The sequence below is a fragment of the Diorhabda sublineata genome, chromosome X, assembly GCF_026230105.1.
Source record: "Diorhabda sublineata isolate icDioSubl1.1 chromosome X, icDioSubl1.1, whole genome shotgun sequence".
Lineage (NCBI taxonomy): Eukaryota > Metazoa > Arthropoda > Insecta > Coleoptera > Chrysomelidae > Diorhabda > Diorhabda sublineata.
Window position 1 is genome coordinate 4995454 of NC_079485.1, and position 20232 is coordinate 5015685.

Consider the following 20232-nt stretch of genomic DNA (forward strand, 5'->3'; position numbering starts at 1 on the left):
TGTAGAATGATCCTTCACAAAAATAATAGGTGGTATCAAAAACAGCCGACCATTATATCATCAAATTTAACCAGTTTCATATAATTACCAAAGTTTGATAATTTTTTTTAATTATATTTACTATATTGCACATTTCAATTTTCTGGGTTAGGGTGCATTGTCAATATAAAAAAAATTCTTCCAATTCCAATTACACCATAGTCAGAGAGAGAAATGCGTATAAAAATGTGAACTCATAGAATTGGTTGTAAAATTCACTGGAAGTTCATAGTCTACTTTTTTCATTTCAAACATTTGCATTTGTTTATTTTTTCCTTAATTGTACCTACGTGTAAGAAAATTAAGTTGAGAAATATAACACTTATATGCACTTTCTTCTTCTTAAACCTAAATTTGATTAAGAAATTTTTAAATATATTTTACAACAAATTTAACGTATAATTTCTTATTTTATTACTTACCGTACAAATTTGGATAACTTTAACTTTGTGTCTATTTTTGGCTGCTACGCAAAATATGTTCTTCTAACGTTCTTCAGAATCCTATTTTACCTCGAAGAGTCATAGACATAGCTTTTGGACCAGGACACAGACGGGGGCGTGTAATGAAAATCGAGTGTTCGATTTGAAACTTCGGTTAACCCCGGTATATCGAAGTACACGATCATAGTTGCTACAGATCATTAAGACTGTAAAGACCTTCACTGTTTATTAGATGAGTCCTGATTTTGCCTGCCAGTATGCAGAAGACGAAACGAATAGTCAATCAAACATTCAACCATACTGGAGGACGGGTCCTCGAAACGGCTTTCCTATTAGAATGGACCGATACAACTTTTGACGATGTCGATTTGTGATTGAATTTCGTCGTCAACAATGAAAAAAAAGATTATTCACATTCCAAATATTTGATCAATTGAGTAAATTGGCGCATTAATGTTGATTTACTGTTTTTCTTGTTGAATCTAGTTGTCTTGTATTCAGAATTATTCCATATTAGTCCAAGCTCTCGACTTTCATGTAATTCATTTTTTTTAATTTTGACAAACTAAACTTTAGAAGTGAAATTACTAGATATGCCACAGATGGCTCAAAAACATGAACTTCATGGGAGTGTATGGTCCTAGAATCGATCATTCCGAAAACTTGGACAAACCTCAAGTATTTTTAAGCAGAAAAATATACAATTGAAAGTGTGTTTTTCAACTTAGAAAGGAATTATCGCAAAAAGAGATCATTGTCAACTTGTTCGATAGCTAGGCAGCCATTAAAGCGTTGAGCTCTAAAGTTATTGGATCTTAGCTGGTTTGGGAATGCCTTTACAAGTTATATGAGTTATCCTTCAACTGTTAACGATGTACAAATATGACCTGATGACGCTATATTCAACAGAGGATGTAACGTGCAGATTAGGCTGAGTAGAGAATCCTCTGTCCATATTCTCTCGAAGTGTGAGAGATTAGAATGAAGATGTTTGACAACTAGAGCCATCCCATATCTTTAACTTTCTCAAAGGAGCCGGACTATAGCTCTCAGCTATGAACAATGAGCACAAACAAGCAAGAAAAGGGGATATTACAACTTTATCAACCTAAAGCTTCTATTGATGTAACTAATCTTTCATCTATCTTGTGTTTTAGGTTTTAACAATATATAAATACTCAGTAATACATGAGAGACGTTCTCATAAAAAAATATCATGCAGCTATTGTTTATTTGCTGATGTTTTGAAAGCCTATGGGGCTGTTCTACTTCTGATAAAGGTTTATTAGGTGGGAGTTATTTTCATATTGTATGTAGTAACGCCATTTTAAAAGTATTTTGGAACAAAAATTGTCGGAACGGGAATTGTTGTAAATAATGCATCTAGTGTATAATTTATTTTAATTTTATAAAAAAGTGAAATATTTACAATAATTTATTTAATAGTGACGTACACGCCTCCATAAAAAAATGTAACCTAAAATATAGAAAAATACTAGCAATAGCAACATTCCACATACATCAATTATTAGATCATCTTCAGTAAAATCGTATTTTGCCAATACATCCGTTCCATTTTTAATACATGATACTCCTTCTGTAACGTTACCACAGGCTAAAAGAGTTGAAAACATTGAATTTAAATAAAAAACAAAATCTACATTATGGAAGAAAAGACATGGAAATAATTTAGGAATGTGAATTAGCATGTTTACATAATGTTTTAGGCATGACGTTAGTATACAATTATTTATTAATATCGACGACTTGTGAAGAAAATTTTAAACTCCCCGATTTTCCCTATACGACAAAAAATTCAGAAAATAAGAAACGTTCCATTTTAACGCTGAATGTGCGCACTGATTACGTATATTATGGTGTCTGCGTGCATGGCATCACTATGAAATATACCGACATATAAAATAAATATATTCAATGAATTCATTTTCACTAAATGAAGTTGATTATTGTGATTTTATAATGTCAGTAAAATTAAGTTCCTCTCTTCCACATTGTTTTGTCATAATGGTTTAGTTTGAAAGAGATATGATATACAAAGGCCCAAATTACAATAAAAAAATGTTTAAAATATCATTTTCATTTTTCAGTACAGGTTTCATTAAGGTTAACACATTTTTCAAATCGAGTTCTACGTATGCATACCGTCGATTTAAATGACTTCATTATTCAATCCAAGTTTTGGAAACAGCTGATTATCGCTGGGGGACAAATCTGATTAATATGAAGAGTGCCTTATCCTGATATCCCTCCGCAACTCACCCCGGCGTTTTCCTTTTATCGCCTCTTGTAATTTTGACACTAAAATCTGCACAATTCTCATTCTAATTTCTTTAACCAATTTTCAACCATTATTACTAAGCTTACAAAAAAAAATTCTGTGTCTTGTCTATACTAACTGCAAATGTCTTTTCAAGTTTTCAGAGGTACCATCCTCTTCAACTATTTATTTCAAAGAATCGCAGCGATCGTACAAAACGAAATCATGAACATTGTTTGTGTAGTATGGTGATCCACCTGATATCGTCTTTAATCAACGATACCATTTTTCTACTATGTTAAGTGATACAGCAGATTCTCCCATTGTATCTAGGAAATTTGTGGAAATTTGAGTTGGAGTTAATTCTTCCAAAGGTACGAGTTGCTCAGCACTATACATTTTAATACTCTCTCGAATTCTGGCTTTCACCCCAGGCTAAATATGTTGTTTAAAATAGAAATAGATTATACAACATAAAGTCTAAGTTATGTGAATCTCATATATTTTATTTCGGTATCCCCCAGCGTTCAACCGTCACAGCAGGAATATTTCCACGTTATCCGTCTTTTCGATATTGAAAGCCTGTTAATTTATTCAAATCTGAGGTTTATTCTCATTCGCTCCATACTCCCAATCTTGCACAAAGTGATTTTCTCTTGTATCTAAGAATAAAAAACTGACTAACAACACAGATTATTGGATTAATAGATTTGCTTGCAGAAGCTCATTGTCTAATTTTCTAACCACATCGAATTTAACTAATTCAATTTGATGTTGTTCGTAATGGATCTCAAGTTTGCTTACTTATATTCAAAACTCCTTTCCATTGTAAAATGTTTAATGCTTCAGTCGAATACATAAGCCACGAAAGATATTTCACCCAAGCCATGGCAGTAGGCAAAGAACTGAAAAAAAATTTGGTACAATAATATGATCAAATAAATGTTAAAATTTCTTTAGCTCACGAATCAATTCATTCAGTTTTGTATACCAAGATAACGTACCATCGTTAAACAATTTTTTATTATGGAGAGTATGATGTTACAAGTTTTTTATTTCGACTCTAATATTCACATATATAACCTAAACTAACCATTTGATTTTCTGGTATGCAAATGGTTCGAAGCTAGCGCAAGGAATTGGATGAGGAATTTTTTTTGCCAAAATAAAAGCTGTCCATAGTACTGGGAAAGTCACTCACTATTTTTCAGGTAGAATTGCTAGCAAAAAACGAATGTGCTCAGGATTGCGTATATAAACCTCTATAGAAAGCACATTCTCTCCGATAGCAAAGCGACTTTGAAGGATATTTATTGCACGTCCAAGCTAGTGTGAGAGTACAAACAAACTCTAGAAACACTAGCTAATAGGAACAAAGTAACCCTGATGTGGCTACCAGGCCATCAGGGTATACCAGGCAAGCAATCAACCTTGCCGATGAAGCGGCAACGACTCCGTACTTTGGACCAGTGCCTTACCGTGGACTCAATAACGAGAATCAGGTGGAATCCTCCTGGGACGAGTCTACGTATGTTCGAAGCAGAACAATAAGATGTAAGAGAAAATTTCTTCTGACTTTCAGATTTCTCAAGTAATCTACAATCACGATTTAATGAAATTACTCTATATTAAAGTACATACCCCAGTTTTAGGAAAACACCAGAAGTTATCATGTGGACGTAATCAAATGGAACCAAATAAGCTAAAGCTGTTGGAACAGAATCAAAAGCGTTGGAAAACATGATGCCTAAAACAGATTTGATGAAATATATTTGCAAAGATTTTTGTATTTTAAAAAATTCATGTAAAATTCATAAATCGTCATTTCGATGGAAATGAATCATCGTGTCTTTAAATAGAAATGCTGTTATTCGGTGATAATAAGTAAGGAAATAATTACCACATGCCGAAGATACATTCATAGTAAGGATGATCACAGATAACGTCATTAGAAAGGCGTATCCAGTTGTTCGAAGTCCTGCTAACCAGTAAGCAGTAATTACGAAAGTAAAGGGCTGTAATAGGAATCCTGGCAGCTAGAAACGAAAAAGACGATTTCTTAATTAAAACTCGGAATGTAATCTATATTTCCGTTCATTAGAATTCAATATGTAATGAATGTTACGTTAAATGATATTTAAATTTGTTAGTAATTAATAAATATTAAACTCGGTTTATTTGTATTTCAGGGTATTATTTATGTTTAATGAAGGTATTTGGTTAGACGTTACAATTTACGACAATAAGCAAAATTATGACAATTATGAGATTAAGTAACAACCTTTTTTATTCCATTTATGAAAAAGCAGTTTTTTTTTTATATTATAAATCACCCAATATGAATTATTATGAATTGTAACAAAAAATTCGAAAAAGTTCCGCCCCCGGGTGGGCTCGAACCACCAACCTTTCGGTTAACAGCCGAACGCGCTAGCCGATTGCGCCACGGAGGCTCATACTCAGCCAAATTTGTTATAAAAAACAAGATAAATTCGCAATCTTACTAAAAATACTAAAATATTCGTAACAATATCTAATGAAAATGAAGCTACTTTTAACAAATATATTTTTATTAGAAAAATAATCGCATTGACTTACCATTGACAAAATCCTGGAAACATAATAAGTGAAAGGATGATATAACCCAGACTTATATTCTCTCAAAAACAACGGTAAATACAAAGGAAACTCGTGTAAGACTGCATACATTGGGTTGAATGTATTTTCACTAACAAACATGAAAATAATTCCTTCGACAGATTGAATGCCGTTTTGAGTTAAAGTTTCTGTTCCAATATAGCAAAAACCTACAATCAAACCTATAAACTAAAATAGAAATATGATTAGTGTTTAGAATAATACAATTATTACGTTATTAAAAATAGCAAGAAATAGAAAGCTGGGAGTTTGTATGAAGAATTTTTATTTTACGACTTTAAAAGTCTCTAAAACACACTGTTTTCGCTACCACTAGACACTAGACAAGTTATCGACTTCAGAGACTGAAGGTAAACTGCTTACTGTGATGTTCATTGCCTCACCATCGCTTTGAATATCATATATCACGCGATATACTATAAGACTTTTCGGAAACTAGACTCGAATTAACCCCATGATCTGACTGTCCGGAAACTAATCCAAACACGTTCACAGTTGATAGCTTATTAGTATTAATATTTGAGCGGCAAAACGTAGGTAATTCGATCAATAACAATTATCACACATCTAGAATCTATAATACAACTGAATGGATATCATGGAAAAATTAAAGCATGAAAAGAGTTATAGAAACCAAAGGTTTTCATAGATATGTACATTTGAAATTTGGTCTTATTTGTTGTATTTAATATAACAATATTAAGTGCCATACAAATAATGTCGTTCATACACATCCTTACTTCTCGGTATTGAATGAGGAAAAAGACAAATTAAACTTATTTTAATAGTGTGAAGGATGTAGGTTGAGAAGAGGAAGAAAAGTAGCAAATATCAAAATACAGGGCAATAATATTAACATTTTGTTGTATATTGAAAAGCTTCTTACAATTCTTTGAAGTATGCGCGTGGCTTCTAATGAGGGGTTTCTTAAAATTTCCAACGACCATCTATACGTTAACCATGCAATTTTTGACACCCAACTTATTTCTTCGCTTAAATATCAAACGAATAAATTATGTTAGAAAGACTTAGCTGGCAAATTTTATATTTCAAATATACTCACAAATTATTACGAACTTCCAGTTTTTTAAGCTGCAACAATAGAAAAATTTTACTCGAATCGTCCAATTCCTGTGATTTAGATTTAGAAAAAATGAAAGTCCATTATAAATAAAAGTTTTTGTCAAAAGTTTGATGTCATATACAGAAAATGCGTTATAGAGATTTAGCTAATTGAAAAGCCGACAAAGCATAACAGTTCGCGGAACAAATTATACAACTTAAAATATTCAAACAGAAACGATTTTTAAATTTAACATTTCCAGTACAAAACCTAATTTAGAAAGTATATTTGAAAAGTTTTGGAATATATAATTTGAAACTTTTAGAAATGTTAGAGAAAGAAACAATTGATAAAGCGCTAATTAGAGAACATTCGCATACAAATATTTTTAGATGAAAATTGTTTTTATCAGAAGTTGGTAGTGAATCGCTTTCTAACTGAATTATTGTTAAATCCATCATATACGAGGATATATTGATATCTAGTTAGCCTAGACCAGTTCCATACATAAACAAAACATTGCTTTACCATAGCAACGAACAATAACTTATTAGAAGTGTCAGTGGAAAGTTTGACGTCAAAAAAGTAAACCAAAGTAACGCAATAAATTAAAAGAAAAAAGATGACCCTTGGTGATCAATGTCCTTCATATGCGACCGTGAAAAATTGGACTGCAAGCTTCAAAAGAAGTAAATTCTCCATTGAAGATGATGACCGAGCGGGAAGGCCAGTTTCTGTGTCAGTCCCCGAAAATATCGATGCAGTTCATGACATGATTTTATCAGACCGTCGAATTGGGCTAAAACGGATATCTGAAGCACTGAATATTTCATACGAACGCGTTCATCATATTTTTCACGTCAATTTGGACATGAGAAAAATTGCTGCAAAATGGATCCCCAAATGTTTGAATGTTGACCTAAAGCGTGCAAAGGTCGAAGCATCGCGTTCGATCTGTGCTCGATTTGAAAACGATGTAGACTTCTTAAACCGAATTGTTACTATGGATGAGACTAGGGTAGATTTCTACGATCCAGAAACAAAACAACAATCGATGGAATAGCGACACTCCAGTTCTCCAAGACCTAGGAAGTTGCGTGTCCAAAAATTTGCTGGAAAAGTTCTTGCTTCAGGTTTTTGGGATTGCTATGGAGTAATCATGATTGATTTTTTGGATAAGGGTAGAACAATAACTGGAGATTACTTTTCGACATTACTGACCACTCTACTGGAAAAAATTAAAGAGAAAAGACGCGGAAAGCTATCCAAAGGTGTTTTGTTTTTGCAGGGTAACGTCCCTGCTCACAAATCTCATGCTGCTATGCAAAAAATTCGTGATTTAGGGTTTGAATTACTAGAGTACCCCCCTTATTCACCAGATTTGGCTCCGTCCGACTATCATCTCTTTCCTCAACTGAAAAAAAGTTTAAAAGGTCGTAAATTTTCTTCCAACGGGAGGAGGTAATAAAAGCTATGGAGGTCTGGTTTGCAGAGCAAGAAGAAACATTTTTTTAAAGGTCTACAGACGTTGCAGGTTCGCTGTAATAAATGTATCCAATTAAGAGGAGAATATGTTGGGTAATAAAATATTTTGATATTGAAATTTTGTTTGTTTTTATAGTAGACTTAAAATTTTTCAATATATCCTCGTACTGAAGCTTTGAAACCTGTATTCGAATTAAAAAAAGTCAAAGTCTACAGCGATCAAATGGTGTTAAAACTTGGCCAAAAGTGTTTCCCAAGAATCCCAAGCACAATCGAGTCTTGGAAATAACTACTTACAGTTGTAAATCTTTCCAAATGCAGTTCATATTGAACCACGATATCAACTTCTTTAGCATAATCGCTAACTGCAAATTGATCACATATTCTTTTGATGGTTTTTTTACAGTTGTCTCTGTATCCTGATGTCGGGGATAAAACTTTAATATAAAGATCGGCTGGGTTGTAAGAGCTTGGACAAGTATATCCCAAGCTAAAAAATATATGTTTAAATATAATAAAGTAACAATGTTTTTTTCAACAAGTTATTGTAAAACATGCTTATTATGCAAGTAAATTTTTATCTATAAACATGAAGATGTATGTAAAAGTTAAGTTAAAGCCTTTAGAAGTCAAAGTAGGAAATCTGATATAGAGCTCGCAATTTGTAAAAATAAACTTTTAAAAACCAAAAACGTAATTTCCACTTTGAATTATTTTCCAATGCAAAAAGTCTCAAAGATAATGACAATTAACTTATTATTCGTAAGATGTGTGACATTTGATCTTATAACATATTTCAAAGTACTTCTCTTCTTTGCATGGTCATATCAAGCTTATGACATAATTGGTTACCAGAAAAAAGAAAATTTGATTACACTCAACTCCCGAAGGAGCTTTGAACATACCCATACAAGTTTGCATAAACGTCTGTTCAAATATACAGCAACTCTCAAGAATATATAAATCTTTTATTTGATCAAATAATGCATTAATATTTTAAAATCTATTATTCTTTGATGTTGAATATAAATGGAATTGTTTTAAATAACGTAATCTAATTCCATAAAATGTATGACTAACCTTTCAAAAAATTTCAAGGCATTATTAGTTGATCCCATGTAGGCTATTCTTCCATCAGCAACTAAAATAAGCTGGCTAAACATCACAAAAATATCCGATGAAGGTTGGTGAATTGTACACAATATAGTTTTACCCGTCATAACCATTTCATTCATCATTGTTACTAATTTGTGAGCCGAATACGAATCCAGACCTGTTGTCGGCTCGTCGCAAAATAAGATTTGTGGATCTGTTAATAACTAAAAAGAAAGAGGAATGTTTTCTCATGTGTTAATTTATTAAATTAGTTATGTTACTTCGGTGGCAAACGCTAGTCGCTTTTTTTCTCCGCCCGACAGTAACTTGTCATCGTCGTTACCACCTATTCTACTGTCTATACATTTCAATAAACCAAGCTGTCGGAGAACTTTCTTTATCAATATTTTTTTTTCGAGTTGTGTTATTCGTCTGTCTAATTTTAAATTCGCCTAGAAATACAAAAAAATCATGCAATATTCATATAATGAACTGTAAAAACAGCCATATTTTATAAAATTTTGTGTCGAAAAACTTTTAAAATTATATTTTTCAAAAGTAACTACATACAGACATTCTTCAAATTTAATATAATTTGATATTGTTAAAATATAGACCCAAACAGGACGAGAAAAATATATTCTTTTGAACAATCTTCTATTCGTTTATTCAGATAAACGCTAATCGGTTTAACAATTTGCTGGTGGACTCGAAGAAGAGGTAGATTCTTCAGAATCTTAGTTAATGAAAGGAGACTGGAAGTTAAATCAATAACTGCTTGGGAGGTTAAAAATCAATATTAGAATGGTTAATTTGGGTATAATGAATGGAAACAGATAGTTCGCCCTTATAATATTCTATTTTCTCTGGAATGAATATTTCTTTTCTTCATATTTTTTTAATCTGTAAATATGTTGAACAACTAAATAACCCAATAGTGTCATGAAATATCCAGCCCTACAAAAATATTAACCCAATTTTCCAAGTACAGACACTCGAGTGCAATCCCGGCGATAGATTGTAGGGCCAACTGTTTTTCAGATTTTTTTATGGCCTGTTCATAACAATACCAGCTAGAAACTCATCCAATTTCCTTTATTTAATGAGTTGCTATTTTTTTCGTTTTCTACCAAAAAATTCCTTTCAGCAACAAATTTTGGTCTAGTTTCAAATTCAATTCTCTAACATTTATCTATTGTTACCGCCAGTTTAACGTCAATCTAGCATTGTTGTTAATTTTGGGACCGATTTGAGCGATAAAATTGTTTGATGTACAACTAATTAGCCACTTTTTGAAATTTCTGCCTATTTTACTCTACCAATTTTATGAATACTACTGAGAGTAAAAACACTATTCTTGGCAAAATTTACTTACCATAATATTCATGTGCTCTGAAACAGTGAGATACGGTAACAACAGATCCTCTTGATACATATATCCACTCAAAATCCTCATGTAATTACCAAGTTGACGACCATTTATTAAAATTTTTCCGTCGATTTTTTTATCAGCTAATAACAAATTGTTACAAAGTGATAACAAAGTTATTAAAACAATGCTTAATTGAATGTAAAATACTGTCGTTATTAAGAGGTGATTTTTTAGGAGTAAAACTCAAAATAATACAACTCTAGAGATCATTGTCGGAGCTTTTTCTAATTTTAACTTGAGACAGAACTTGATCCTATCAGCCATTGGAAGGCAGATATAGTAAATGCTTTCCCTAATGATACTGCTAGTGTTATTAAAATCCATCATATCAGTCAACCTCATCTCTTACAATCGCATATTGATAAAGATATAGGGGCGATACATCGAGCAAATCCATGCATGAGCTTTCGTAATTCATCAACTCAACTCAATATATTAGTAAAGACAAAATTACAAAATATTTCATTTGTCACAAAGTCAAACCCTACATGTTCTTACCTGAATTGGAAGATGAGGCTACATTTACTACTAACGAGGTTCTTCTATCTTAAAATTGTAGATCCTAGGCCACACTCAAAAGACTAAAAGAAAGTAGATGGCTGGTGTTGAATTCATAATAGTAGCCTCCAAAATATCTCGATTTATATTTTTGGGATGAAGTATGAAATGAAACGAATAAAACAAATACCAGTATTTGAGAAATACTTTGACCCAAAATAAAGCAATTGTGCCTAGAAATCAGAGCCCCCGACCTTATCAAGTAGCTAAACGGAAAAAAAACTGTTTGAGAGTGATCGGATTTATGAAGTGTTAATTTTGTATTGTGTTTGTACACTTTTTCCTAAATTTAATCATCTTATTAGAAAAGAAAACCTCGGTAAGTTTCACTGAATTTTGAGTATATATGACAATACTCATTTGAAATATGTCAACTTATTACTTTTCAAATAAGGCTAAATATCAAATTTAAAAGAAAATCTTAACCAATAGTTACGAGTATACACAAAATAATGATGACAAATGTGAATTTTGGTTTGCAACTCGGTATATGGGGTCAAAATATTGCAAAGTATTGTTTCCAATAAATTTTGATATATTTAACACGGCACAAAACAAGAATTTGCCCTACAAATCCAGTTGATTACAAATTTAACTTTTAGTATTTTGCTGCGACTTTTGTGGTCGATAATGTTTACTGAGGAATTGTTTTTTTAAAATTTTTTTGAACAGCTCGAGTTACGAGTTTTGATTCATATCATTTCAATGTATATATTATTCGAGAACAAGAGTATTTTACTGTGTTAATATTCGTATGTAAGTTTTTGCGTCATGAGTTCAAAGAGAGTTTTTTAAAACAATCCAGATCATTTTGGCTATATATGTACTTGAAAAGTATAGAAAATTGATATCAAATTGGTTAAAAATATATATTTTGAGTATTTTAAGACGCTCTTGGATCAACATGTTAAAATGAAATTTCACTGACTATTTGGTAAGAACCACGGAAAACTTTTATTTTTGTTGCGGGAACGTGAACGGCTCAAACAATGAAAATCGAGCTAAATGGTAGTATCCAAGTAGTAGTTGTGTTCAAAGACCAATATAGCACTCATCTACCTCTTCAATGCCCAAAAATATACATTGAATGACCAAGCTCATCACGAAATGATGCTGATTTTAAAGTTATTTCAAATAAGCCGAAATGCATTTCTCAAAATGAGTTAGATGATTTTGTAAGAGATCTAAATCTTTCTAAACAAACTTCATAAGTGTTGACATCAAGACAAATAAGATAGTATGATGAAAGCAATAGAGAATTACGGCGTTATTTGTCCGAGAAAAACGGTATTTTTCATATGAACCAAACGAACGACTGGCGTTTATTCTTTCCCAAAATGTATTATATTACCTAATGGAAATAAATACGCTGGGGTACTTATTACACAGAAAATAAAGTTAGATGAAGAATATTGTAACATTTCGCTAATCTTGAACAAAATAAAATAACCAAAGTGGCAAATTTTTGTCGGTTAGGTTAGGTTAGGTAGGTTATAGACAGCACTAAGTTTCCCTATATATGTGTTTAGGATATTAGAGGATATTACACGAGTATTGGATAAGTAGGAGCTAGCACTTAAGAGAAAATATGGAACCTGGAAAGAAAAATATGGTCCTGCCTTCATTGGTAGCTGGTGTCAAAATTATCCTTCCCCCATTAAACTGAGCATCAAGAAACATTTTGTTAAATCACTAGATAAAAAGGGAACTGGCTTTTTAAATATCTATAGAGCCAGTTTTTATTTGACAAATTACGAAAGATCCTCAATTTAGAAATTCTATCATTCATTTAGAATTAAAGGCCTCGACAGATTTCGTCTCAGAGATGCAGAGTTTTCCCGGAAATAAAAACAGAAAATTATATTAAAGTTCTGCTGTAATTAGAGAGCATGGGGTACAATATGAGCATAAAACTCTTCTTCCATAGTCACCTGCACAGGTTTCCGAAAAATTTAGGAGATATTAACGAAAAGCAGGGAGAGCATATGCATTAGGACTTTAAATAGCATTACCATGGTTTCTGGTAGGTATACGAATATGATGTCTGACTATTGTTGGTTTGCACTAAAACGAAGTTTTTTCAGTAAATACATATTTTTTTCTATTTTATACTCATAAACATCTTTTTGTTATATTTTTAAAATAGCATATCATATGTGGTCGGCAACAGCTAGAATTTCGGTAAAAAATGTACTGTAAACTAGTGTTATCTTTAAGAAAATGCCGATTACCTTGTATGACGACGTGAAAGCTCAAATTTTAATTCCTATAAATGACGAAAATATGGGGGTTTCTTTATCTTAAATGCAACATACTGTATACTTACTATCAAAAAGATTAACCTACTTTCTTATTTGTTATTCCACAAGATATTACAGTGAGTTTAGCGCGATTTTTTTGTATCGTCTCTTATATTGTTTGCAGTATTCTATTCGCTGAATTAAATAGTTTTTGAGTATTAATTTTCGCCTTTTCAATGAAATTTCGAATGCACAAACACTGCACTGTTTTTTTTCTTTGTGAAAAAACAGAATAAGAATTCTAGATGAAAAAAATTCACACATTAAATATGTATGTATGTATGTAATATGCATCTTTTTATAAATGAGAGTATGTCGATTCATCCCTCACCTGTTGAACGATAGGCCAAAGCCGACATTAACGTGCTCTTTCCAGCTCCACTAAAACATAACGAACCAAAATAATTTTATAACAATAAAATGAATTGAGAACTGAAATATTTAGATCTCAATGTTGTAGATATTGGAGAATTTAGAATTCTCACATGATTCTTAATAAAAACAAATATCCCTGGATAATATAGGATAAAATTATTATCAACAGAGCCTAAAAGCATTCCATTTTTTGTGAATCATTGAAATTAATAATAAGAAAGCTTGTACCGAATTTATTTTCATAAATATCAATTTTCACTTTCATTTGAACACAACGGTATACTTATTTACGAGTACGTCACTTGTGAAATTCACTTAGACTGATCATCATAATTCTGTTGCGAACTCGCACACTGATATACACCAGAAGCCGGTCCTAGTCTAATATATGTTGTTGGAAGCTAATCTTTGCGGGTATAGTGCTTCCAATATCAATTGCAGAAGACATTTATGCAAGAAACATATACTTTCTTCTTCTTCTTCTTCTTCCTGCTGTGTATAGGCATCATTGCCTGTTTTTCTTCACGTCATTGCCTCTGCTCAGTCACCTGGGAGGTTGTCACTCCATCTTTTCCTATGTCTTCCAAGGCTTCTTTGTGCTGCTAGTGATTTTTCCCTTGATATTTTCACAATTCGTTCTTCCGTCATGCGGTCAATGTGCTCATTCCATTTTATCTTTCTATCCAGTACCCAGTCATCGATATTATCTATCCCGCATGTTCGTCTTATGTTTTCACTCCTTTCTCTATCCAGTAGTGTTCTTCCCGCTATTCTTCGAACTATTTTCATTTCTGTAGTTTCCAATATCCGTTTCGTTTTATAGGTCTCAGGTCGGGTCTCTGCTGCATAGGATAATATAGGTCTGATTGCGGTCTTGTATATGCGGGCTTTTGCTTCAGTTCGAATGTATTTATTTCGCCAGATTGTGTCATTTAGGTATGCTGCTGCTCTTGAGGCTCTTGTAGCTCGGTTTCTTACTTCTGTCTCCACGTCCCCGTGTCCAGATATTTCGATTCCCAGATATTTAAATTTCATTTCCTGGTGTATTATTTTGTTATCCACCACAAGCTTACATCTGATCGGTGTCTTGGAAGTAACCATTGATTTTGTCTTTGCCGCTGATATTATCATATTGAATTTTTTTGCTGTTTTGTTAAATTGGTACAGTAGCCTTTGCAGATCGTCTTCGATCTCCGCCAACAGTACCGCATCGTCTGCATAGCACAGGATTTTGACTTCTTTAGAAACATATACATATGTTTAAAAGTATTTTGTAGCGACTATTGCTTGGTGACATATTTATATTATGTTTTTTGTAACCTGTTTTTAAAGACGATTCAAAGAAAATATTTTCGTTTGTTAACGGCAAAGTAGAGATTTCTAGGAATCGAAGGCTCTGGCAGACGTGAGATCTAGTAAACAATTTGATATTTTAGTGAACACTGTATTATTATTCCGTCACCAAAAGTGTCTTACTAAGTCGATCTTTCTTTTCCTTTATCTTCCATTTCCCCATTTACTTAGCTCGCTCAAATGGTGATATTGAAATATAGGACTCGATGTCAATCGTTATAATTTTTTACCAGTATATTTCCGAAAAACAAAGTTTGCTTAGAAATATTATACCAAGCACCCCACGCTTTTATAATAGTGACAAGAATTTTTGGATGAATAATTTTATTCTTATATGAACGTCTAACAGCGTTCCTAGCGTCTGCAGCTCCTTTGGAACTTTTTTTATGGACAACCCTCGTAGTTTGATAATTGCCAAGAGCGAGTTTTAGTTTTTTAAGCTATAATTTATTTCCTATTTCTTAGTATAACTCTAAAACCGCGTTTCTCAGCGGTTTTTAGCTATATCGTATTGAAACTATAATTTATTTTCTACATTTTAGTATAATTAATCTTAAAGCGTGTTTCTCAGTGTTTTGAAACTGTATTTTATTTTTACTTTTCAGTTAAATCTGTTATTTTTAACCAGTCTTTAATGTACAGATGTTGATAATTGCATTTCGATTTTGTAAGTATAGGACTGCGCGCTTACGTAGTTCGCCCAATAGTTCCATCTTTCTTTTTCTTATACAAAGAAAAAAAATGAAGAGTCCTGGCGAATCTATTTAGGATAAGATATAAGATATTTTCGAGTTATTGCATTGTCGTTAGACTTTGACAAGTGTGCAAGCTTTAAATTAAATTCGATCGCTCAAAATAAGGGTAAATCGAGACCAAGAAGCCAGTTACAAACATGAAAACATGCAGGTGAATCTTATAAAAGCTTGTTAAAAAAATTTCAGCCATCTTCTACGATTCAAAATAATGGTATTTGCACCGTTGGCCGTACCCTGATCTATATAATTGCGTCACAGGGAATATAATGCCATAAAAGATGTGGAGTTGAGAATTTTTTGAATAGTTAATTCTTCGAATGTATTTCTGACATACCTCGATCCCATTATGGCCACTAAACTCCCAGCCTTGACTGCTCCACTAACTAAAATCGAAAATTTTGATAAGAGAAAAATTTCCAATGAAAAATTATGTTTTACCCTCATTTAATATCATTTTTTGTTGTTGTCGTCCACCTATTTTGGATAATGCATGAACTGAAAGGTTATCCCAAGCTAAAGTTACTTCTGAATTAGGGGAGATTGTAGAATGAGAGAGTTGTCTTTCTTCCATAGAATCTGATGATGACAACGCTTCATATTCATCCTGCAACAATCCAAACCGAAAAGTATCGTTTTGTCAAAATTTATAATGTACGTACACTGATTTTAATTATTATTTTTTACTGAAATTTTCAATCAATTTTTTTAATTGATATCTCTGTAAAAATTTCCCTACAATAACTATTTACCAACCTACGAGCTCAAGAAAATATATTCATAAGAAACATAATATGTGAATTCAATTTCCTTTACTTCTACTAGCCTGCTTGTGGTCTCAAATCTACAATCTTTCTCTCTAACTCCTTGATTTTCTCATCCATATAATTTTGCATCGTTACCATCTTTCCTCATACTTTTTACTTCACCCACAATGTCGTTACTTCATAAAATGTCTATATTATCAAAAATATCCTTCTTCTTAGTTGAAATATTCTGGTCCCTATTAATGGATATTTTTGAAACTATCCACATGATCTCCCTTTGCGCTTAATTAAAATTTAACCCTGTTTCTATATTCTAATTTGGTCTAGAATGTTTTTTTCCAAGAAAACTCTGCGCCTTCGCCAAAGTTTGAACATTCTACAGGGATGACTTCCAGGCCGACATAAAAGTGTGACGACATGTTTTTATAAGTGAAGTCTCAGGACTTCTCGCGAACAAAATAACCATGTTATTATTTTCGACCCACTCTTTTGCTACTTAAGAAAAAACCCTTTTTAAGGAATGTTTGAACTATGAAGGATTGAGTTGTAAAATCAGAACTACAGCTCTATACAATCTTATCATTCAATATAATTAAATCGTCAGTTTGTCTGAGCCCTTGTCAAAAACGATAAATTAAATATTTCTAAGCTAAATTTAATAATAACTGAACGATATGGAAAAATGCCGAAGTGAATGTCTGAGCAGATTTTATGAAATATTTTATACAGAAGTTAATAATATATTTCCAATAAAATAGAAAAAAGCCACAGCATGTCAACATATCATATGATAATATCGGTTCATTAATATATAATATTCCATTTCGCGAGGGATATCATATTATTAGAATAGATGTCATAGATATCTATGTCCGATTCATTGATTTTATATATTTTTTATATAGAAAATCCACCGTGATGAATAAGTACAGGGGCAGGCTTTTGCAAAACAATTCATCATGTTTCATGTATTGATGAAACCACCGTTTCTAGAGGACGTTATATGGTTCATTTATTGCTTCTAAAGAGTTAGAAAAAATCCTCCTTAAGATAATTTTTTGCTCATTTAGTCAGATGCAGCACCATACAAGAAAAAGGCTGAGCAATATTTAGAAATCTTGGTAATTATACACTTTCACGGTCACTTGGTTTTGTGGCTCTAGAAAATCGAAAAATGGATGGATTTTAATGATCTTGGTCTCAAAATGTTCCATTTTATGGCGGATTTATAAAAAAAATTAGTAGAAATAGCTGGAATGAAAATTTCTCATAGTTTTACTGTTTTACATCATAAAAAAAACTGTTTTGCAAAACAATCCTTTACAAAAAATTATGATAATTATACACTTTCGCGGTCACCTGGTTTTTTGGTTAGGTTAGGTTGGCTCTAGAAAATCGAAAAATGGATGGATTTTAATGATCTTGGTCTCAAAATGTTCCATTTTACGGCAGATTTATAAAAAAAATACGAAAATTAAAAAAAATAAATATTTTTTACAGTTTCATGACTTTAAATGCAAAAAAAATGACTTTCTACATATAATCCTTCGTAACTGTTTCTGACGTCGTGGAATCAAGTTCGTATATTTTTTTTCGCAATTTACATAAAAAAATGAATATTTAAAAAAAAAGTTTTTCTACTATTTAAGGTTTAAAACTATTAAAAACCGCAAATGCAGCCACTACCCCCGTGTTTTTCATAAATTCGTCGTAAAATGAAACATTTTGAGACCAAAATTATAAAATTTATCTATTTTTCGATTTTTAATGGTCCAAAAACTATTAACATTGAAGAATATAGTACGAAACTATTCACGAAAATTGATTGTTTTTCATCGATTTCATTTTAAGCTATAAAAACTGAAAAAATCATTCTTTTTGGATTTTTTTTAAATTGTTTATTAATTTATGTAGAATACAAAAAAAATATAAGAACTTTATCTGATAATGAGATAATTTTTTGTAAAGGATTATTTTGCAAAACCGTTTTTTTTACGATTTAAAACAGTAAAACTATGAGAAATTTTCATTCCAGCTATTTCTACTAATTTTTTTTATAAATCCGCCGTAAAATGGAACATTTTGAGACCAAGATCATTAAAATCCATCCATTTTTCGATTTTCTAGAACCAAATAACCAGGTGACCATGAAAGTGTATAATTACCGAAATCTTTTACACCAGCATAAAACACTTGGATGGAAGCCACTTTTTTATTGCGAGAATTTTTGACAACTGAATTGCCTGACGAATTTTCCCAATTATTCGAAAACACAGAAATAAAACAACAGCTTTTGTTTATAAAAACCAATTATAGCTTTGTTTCTAAAACAATAACACAAATAGAGGAATCTAATTTGCTATTATCCCGAAGTGTGAAACTAATAAGACAATTATTAAAAAATTCTAAATTGTGATTGCCTTTGCCAAGTAGCTAGTATTTTATTTGATTTGGATCCTGCAATAATCAGTAATTGAAAAACGCTCTAATTACATCAATTGATGTGGAAAGAAGTTTTTCCATAAATTTCATATTCAGACTGGCTTTGGGTGATAAATGCAAGTTAGTTTAGTCCCTGTGGAAAAAAATTGTGTCTGTTTATTTTAAAGTTAATCCATAAAATAATGTATGAGAAAAATAAACACTATTTTTAATGATTCCAATAAATCTGTTTCATACAAAATTTAAAAATTCTAAAATTTGGTCACTTACCAATGAACCAGCAATTTCACTGTTTGTAAAAAACATAGTTGATGTTCCTTCTCTACTCATTTCTCCATATGACACCATAACACTACACTTCTTAAAAATAACTTTCTCTATTGCGATTAATTTATCATAAATATTTAAAAAAACGTCAAAAATTTCTACTAATATTGTTATAAAACTTAGTTATAAATAAAAAGGTGATATGCCTATCGTTAATTCCGAAGAAATGAACTACGTATAATAAAGAGAAGTAAGGAACTTGTAATTTGACACTAAATACATACTTTGCGCCAGGAAAACGTGAAGATCGATTTATATTGGATATAGGTGTAAATCTATCTATGTTGTTATACAGGGAAAATACTAAATAAATATCGACTTCATCAACGTTTGTCCTAATTTCTCAAATAACAGAATGTTTTGATAATCGAGGAATATTCTAAAAAAATTATATAAAAATTTTGCTGGGTGGACGACATTAGTGTGCAATAACTTACTTAGATAAAATATTCTATTTGCATTCTATTTGCACAGAGACACATTTCTAAAATATTTTGAGGTTCAGCCTAAGCGTGAAAACATGAAGTAAAGGAAATAGGTCTCCCTGTATATTTGTTTACCATCTAGCCCTATCTTTTCTTTTCCCAAAGATTTCACGAAAATTGGTGCACTATAAATGGTGCCTATTAAACGTTATTAGTGAGAAGTAACTAAACTTGTTTGGTAAGTACGAAGGTAAAGGATGGCTGAAATGTCTGGACAGAGTAGAAGTTTCGTTTGGGGTTCGTTTGGGGTGTTTATTAGATTAGCATTAATTCAGGAGATTTCAATTAGCAAAAACTTCATTTTTTCAAATGGAACATCCAGTACATTATTTTACCCTTCAAATTAGGTCTGGTAATGTACACTCTAAAATTGACTGCAG

The 20232-nt window shown here is 31.7% G+C and overlaps 1 protein-coding gene and 1 non-coding gene across 2 annotated transcripts; both read right to left on the reverse strand.

Moving 5' to 3' along the window:
• Positions 1 to 1864: 1864 nt before the first annotated feature.
• LOC130450746 (protein scarlet) lies at positions 1865 to 19549 on the reverse strand. The gene is made up of 15 exons (XM_056789354.1): positions 19311 to 19549; positions 16273 to 16438; positions 16169 to 16217; positions 13683 to 13732; positions 10437 to 10573; positions 9343 to 9513; positions 9047 to 9285; positions 8264 to 8456; positions 6482 to 6510; positions 6305 to 6410; positions 5359 to 5586; positions 4661 to 4796; positions 4402 to 4507; positions 3565 to 3665; positions 1865 to 2097 (listed from the first exon to the last, which is right to left on the reverse strand). The coding sequence occupies exons 1-15, from the start codon at positions 19386 to 19388 to the stop codon at positions 1922 to 1924; spliced, it is 1965 nt and encodes a 654-aa protein (XP_056645332.1). The 5' UTR covers positions 19389 to 19549; the 3' UTR covers positions 1865 to 1921.
• Trnan-guu (transfer RNA asparagine (anticodon GUU)) lies at positions 5140 to 5213 on the reverse strand. Its single transcript has one exon. It is a non-coding gene; the product is annotated as a tRNA-Asn (tRNA).
• Positions 19550 to 20232: the final 683 nt, after the last annotated feature.